We start from the raw sequence: 6,126 nt of genomic DNA on the forward strand, positions 1-6,126 counted from the left end.
TCCCAGGAGACGGGAACTTACTTCATTTCCCTGGGGCAGGTTCGCCCACGTTACCAACCTCCCCCCACCTCTCCGGCCCCTTCCAGTTTTCGCGCCCCCCACCCGGCTGGGCAGGACCCGGTCTGCGCTGCCACCCCCTCTTCGGGGAAAGGCAGCCGCAGACACCTGGGGGCCGGGGGTGGAGGCGGGGGCTCCCTCGCAGCCGCGGGAGCGTCGTCCAACACGTGAGACTCATGTGATGAAGCCGGGGGAGGGCGGGCAGGTCGCTCCTTCCCTCCCCGGCAGCGGCCAGACGTGCCTGGAGTCACAGGGTAGAACACGTAGCTCCAACCCACCCACTCGTTCCCATTTAACCCAGCCCGCAGCCTCTCCATTACTCCTCGGCTCGCCCCCCCCCCACCCCGCCCTAACCGGCCCCCCCCCCACCGCGCTCCCTCCCGCCTCCCCGCCCGCCCCACTTCTCATTCACTTGGCTCACACGGCGCAGACGGCGCAGGGAGCACACACTGCCAGTCTGTGCGCAGAGCCGGAGCCCGAGGCCGCGGGTCCACCATGCACGCCCCCAACTGAAGCCGCACCTCAGAGCCGCAGCTCCCGGCAGCCCAACGGATTTCAAGGAGCTCAGAGTCCGAGGAACCCCGGCGAAGAGACCTCCGAAACCCTCTCCAGAACAGTCCTCACCCGACACTCTGCCGCTGCAGACAGGGGCGCACAGTGGCCCCGGCTCGCCGCGCAATGGAGCGGATCCCCAGTGCGCAACCGCCCCCCGCTTGCCTGCCCAAAGCGCCAGGACTGGAGCCCGGAGACCTACCAGGGTAAGTTGGCACCCCCGGCCCTTTCAAGCCTCAATTCCAGCCCTGCGTTGTGCGCGGCTTGCAACTCGGAATAGTTCTGGGCGCATCCGGAGGTTCTTGCCAACCAGGGCTCCTGCAGCCGGTGCGCAAGTCACAGCCATTCCTCGTCCCTTTCCCTGCAGGATGGATTTTGCCCATATGTACCAAGTGTACAAGTCGCGGCGGGGAATAAAGCGGAGCGAGGATAGCAAGGTAAGAGCACCGCGCCCCTCGGGACCCCAGCCCCTCGCACGCGCTGAGTTTCCAGTAAAAGTTTTCTCACTTTGCGGCTGGAGGGGGTATGCCAGGTGTGGGCTCTGTGCCTCTACTGAGTTGCCTGGAGAAGGGGCGGAGGGGAGCTGGTTCTGGGGGTGACTCTGCTCCGCTGCCCCGACTCCTCGCGCCGCGGCGGGGGGAGGAGGAGGGCTCCTCACCCCCGTCCTCCCGCGCCCACCGTCTCCCCGTGCGCTTCGTAGGAGACCTACAAACTGCCGCACCGGCTCATCGAGAAAAAGAGACGTGACCGGATTAACGAGTGCATCGCCCAGCTAAAGGATCTCCTCCCCGAACATCTCAAACTTACAGTAAGTGAGAAGCTGGCCCCTCTCCAAACCAGCTCCTCTGCCCAGAGGGCGGCCGAGGGTCACTCGCCACCTGCAGGCCCCGCTGGGAACTGCAGACCAGATGGCTCGATCCGAGCTGGTGGGCGGCTCTGTTTGGGGGTACCCTTCCCCAGGGTCAGAATTTTCTGGCAGCCTCGTGCAAATGAGGTGAGAACCGTTTGTACCTCTCCAGGTTGGCACCGACACCGGCTGGCCTTCCCTTGCAAGAGTTTAAGACTTTCCCTGCTGGCGATTTTCAGGGTTCTTTCGTTTTCCCGAATTGAGCAAACCAAGCAACTCGCAAATATTTTACCGCCTTCCCCCCCGCCCCCCGGTCCCTCTTTAAAATAAGAGGACTTGTTTTGGGTGTGTGTGTGTGTGTGTGTGTGTGTGTGTTTTAACGCCCTGTCCTTTCTTGGCAATAGCCAACAGCTTACTAGCTTGGCAGGCTTTGGTTGGGGAAAGAAAAAAGAATAGTATTTAGGGAGGAAGAAAAAAGTGTAGATGAGCTGAAAGTTATGACAGGATGTCAGGAAAGAAACTAGGGAAAGCCTCTTGGCTGCCAGACACAGTAGAAGTCTCTCCTCGGGTTGACACCACTGCAGAGAAATGTTATCTCCGGATTCCCCTGAGTTAAGGTCAGCAACGGCTGCTGGAAAAATTTATCTGTCAAAGCTTTCTCCTGAGCTAGCTGCTGCTTCCAAAAGGCCTCCAAAGATGGGTGACAGTTTTTTGTTCTTTAATCAAAAATATATATTGAATACATATATATATTTTTTAAAACTTCATCTATAAACTTAAAACTAAATTTAGTCAACCAGGAAAGGTTTTTTGTTTTTTCTTCCTTTATCTCATTGCTAATTAGTGTCCCAGAGGTGGGACTTCTCTGCGCTCACTGCTGACCGAGGCTCTTTTTATTCCAGACTTTGGGTCACTTGGAAAAAGCAGTAGTTCTTGAACTTACCTTGAAGCATGTGAAAGCACTAACAAACCTAATTGATCAGCAACAGCAGAAAATCATTGCCCTGCAGAGCGGTTTGCAAGCCGGTGAGTACCCAAGCCTGGCTATCATCTCCTAAGAGTTCTAGCACAAATAGAGAGCCTGTGGGCTCAACATCTGGTATGAGAAACATTCTTGCAACCAATTGCTTATGCACATTCGTTGGGGGAGATGCCGTTTTATCCTTCCTAAAAGGTCAGACTTTTCATTCGGAACGCTGCATGTGCCACCTGGCGTGAATACGTATTAGTCACATGGTAAAATAGTTCAGTGGCATTTTGACTTAAGAGTTTCTGGATTCTGGGAGTTTCCCCCCTCCCTTTGAAAATGCCAAGGCACCTATGATTTGCATCGTGGGTGTTTTACAGTTGTTCTTCTTAGCCCTGTTTCATTGGAGAATAAATCACGGGTATGCCCCAGTGTTTTCCTGTTCCTCTACTTCCTTATCACTCGGTGTGCGGTACCATCCTGGCAGGATGACAACAGGAGTTTTTCCTGCATTTCATGTGATTCCCTGAATAGCCACTAGGTATCTTGGTGAATTACACAATCTAACGAAACCACTGAAGTTTCATCATCTGTTTCTACTGACTTCTAGAGAATCACAGCCACCTTCTAACCATCTCGTCTCACCCATTCCAAATCATACTGTACAAACTAGGGAGAAATTCCTCTACCCACCCCCTCATCCCATTTTTCTCTGCCCTCCTTTCCAAACAAGTATGATGAGAATCACAAAAAGCTAGCAAGTGCTTCTGCCAGTTTCCTTACTGAAAACAGGAAGATGATCATACCTAATTTCTTGGGGATCATGAAGGGAATACATGGGAAAGATTTAGAAATAGCCTTTAAAGACGACAGCATGACTGCAACTTGTATAAGTCATTGAAAATAAGCTTACTTTAGGTAACACTGTTCCTTCATTCTCCTTTTTCGACGATCCGGTCACTTCCTATGGTAAAAAGATACAAATTGACTATAAATTGACTCTGGTTATAAACATACTAGGATGTTCATTGCTGTGTCACTTATAATGGAAACTCAAGAGCAACCTATAAATTCAACAAGAGGGGAAGCAGTCTGTCTCTATTAAATATGGTCTGTGTCTGTGATGGGATATTGTACAGTCATTACAAATCATATTTCATCTCTGAGTGGTAGAATTATGGATGATTTTTATTTTATTCTTTATACTTTTTGCTGTCATCCACATTCCCCCTGATCCTATTACTTTTGGAGTTAGGAACATAAATCAGCAAATGCTGTTAACAGAAAAGAAAGCTCTGGGTCTTTGGAACATAGGTGTCCAGGTGAACCACAGGGCCTTCTGAAACGTCTTCCTTTGGATCTGTGTTTATCCAGGTGATCTGTCGGGGAGAAATGTCGAAGCAGGTCAAGAGATGTTCTGCTCAGGTTTCCAGACATGTGCCCGGGAGGTGCTTCAATACCTGGCCAAGCACGAGAACACCCGGGACCTGAAATCTTCCCAGCTCGTCACCCACCTCCACCGTGTGGTCTCCGAGCTCCTGCAGGGTGGTACCGCCAGGAAGCCGTCAGACCCAGGTGCCAAAGCAATGGACTTCAAGGAGAAACCCAGCTCCCTGGCCAAAGGCTCTGAAGGCCCAGGCAAAAACTGTGTGCCGGTCATCCAGCGGACTTTTGCTCACTCGAGCGGCGAGCAGAGTGGCAGTGACACAGACACAGACAGCGGCTACGGAGGAGAATCAGAGAAGACTGAGCTGCGTGTCGAGCAGCCGTACTTCAAAAGTGATCATGGACGCAGGTTCACCATGGGAGAAAGGATCGGTGCTATTAAGCAAGAATCCGAGGAACCCCCCACGAAAAAGAGCAGAATGCAGCTCTCAGATGATGAAGGCCATTTCACTAGCAGTGACCTGATCGGCTCCCCGTTCCTGGGCCCACACCCGCACCAGCCTCCCTTTTGCCTGCCCTTCTATCTGATCCCACCGTCAGCGACTGCCTACTTGCCCATGCTGGAGAAATGCTGGTATCCCACCTCTGTCCCAGTGTTATACCCAGGCCTCAACGCCTCTGCCGCAGCTCTCACCAGCTTCATGAACCCAGACAAGATCTCAGCCCCCTTGCTCATGCCCCAGAGACTCCCTTCTCCCTTGCCAGCCCATCCGGCCATCGATTCTTCCGCCCTGCTCCAAGCTCTGAAGCAGATCCCCCCTTTAAACTTAGAAACCAAAGACTAAACTATTTAGGGGGTCCTGCTGCTTCGCTTTCCTTCCTCCCTACTTCCAAAAAAAAAAAAAAAACGTGTTTGTGAGTGTAGCAGGATTGTTCCAGTGTGTATGCCAAGATCATCTGAGGCAGGGAGAGAAGATTCAGGGGTGTGTGTGTGTGTGTGTGCGCGCGCGCACATGCATATGCATTGTGTGTTGGTATGGGACATTAAAGCTCCTTTTGGTGTAGGGAAGACGTGAAGGATTGCCTGACATCAGGAGACTTAGGGGGGACTGTCGCAGACCTCTGGGCTTTTCCCCTCCCAGAGAATAGCCCCCTCTGATACAGATCAGCTGGATTTTCAAAAGCTTCAAAGTCTTGGTTTGTGAGTCAGTCTTCACTTTGGGAGCCGGGTCTGTGGCTTTGAGCAAAAGGTACTTTCAAAAGAGGGCTTTCCAGAGTGCAGTTCCCAGCCAGCTCTTATGACCCCACCCTGCTCCCTTTTATTGTCTCCGTGACTCACCACACGGGGACAGGGCAGCCAGACAGCTTTCTGCAAAGTGGTGAGGTAGCAGACACTGGCATAGCACGGTAGTGGTCTGGGGAGATTTCCGCAGGTCTGCTCTCCACCCCTGCCTCGGGTGAGTAAAGAGAATGTAGTTCCCTACTCAGGCTTTCAAAGTGATTCGCTTACTAACGATCTGAAAAGGGCGCCCTGGTACAAGCCCAGCTGCCAGGGGAGGCGGGAGGGGTCCCCCGGGCCTCTGGCACCTGTTTCTAGTCTCACCTAGAAACAGTTTCTCTGTCCAGGGAACCAAACCAGGCTCTGAGAGATGCAGGTGCCTAAGTTCCAAGCACCCCAGAGCGCGCAAAAGCTGAGTAACAAATTGCAGTTTCAACAAGCAAAGCCAGACTCGGCTCTCAGCTCTATCCTAAAACTCCTTTTAACCAAGCTTAGCTTCTTAAAGGCCTAACCAACCCTGGCAAAGCAGCATCCTCTCTGCAGGCTAATTCCCCTCGCCCGACGGCGTATGGAGTGTCCTTATTGCTAAAAAGGATGCTGTCTTCTTCAAAGAAGTTTTATTTTTGGTCCAGAGTACTTTTCTGACTTGTCCAGCTCGCCCTGCACCAGCTTTTTGAAATGCACTATGCTTGGTCACTGATCGTGTTTTAACTTTTTCTTTTCCTGTTTTTATTTTGGTATTAAAGTCGTTGCCTTTATTTGTAAAACTGTTATAAATATATATTATATAAATATATTAAAAAGGAAAATGTTTCAGATGTTTATTTGTATAATTACTTGATCTACAAAAGTGAGAACAAATGAATGTATTCCTGTTTTTGAAGAGAATAATTTTTTTTTCTCTAGGGAGAGGTACAGTGTCTATATTTTGGAGCCTTCCTGAAGGTGGGAGATTGTAAATATTTTTATCTATGAGTCAATGTTAACTAGTTGTTTTAAAATACTTAATAAAATAATCCTTTTCCTGTGGAAGAGAAA

The 6,126-nt window shown here is 51.0% G+C and overlaps 1 protein-coding gene across 1 annotated transcript; it reads left to right on the plus strand.

Moving 5' to 3' along the window:
• Positions 1-453: 453 nt before the first annotated feature.
• BHLHE40 (basic helix-loop-helix family member e40) lies at positions 454-6,126 on the plus strand. Its single transcript, XM_067755274.1, has 5 exons — positions 454-815; positions 977-1,046; positions 1,310-1,417; positions 2,359-2,482; positions 3,798-6,126. The coding sequence occupies exons 1-5, from the start codon at positions 736-738 to the stop codon at positions 4,652-4,654; spliced, it is 1,239 nt and encodes a 412-aa protein (XP_067611375.1). The 5' UTR covers positions 454-735; the 3' UTR covers positions 4,655-6,126.

The sequence above is a fragment of the Pseudorca crassidens genome, chromosome 10 (genome assembly GCF_039906515.1).
Source record: "Pseudorca crassidens isolate mPseCra1 chromosome 10, mPseCra1.hap1, whole genome shotgun sequence".
Classification (NCBI taxonomy): domain Eukaryota; kingdom Metazoa; phylum Chordata; class Mammalia; order Artiodactyla; family Delphinidae; genus Pseudorca; species Pseudorca crassidens.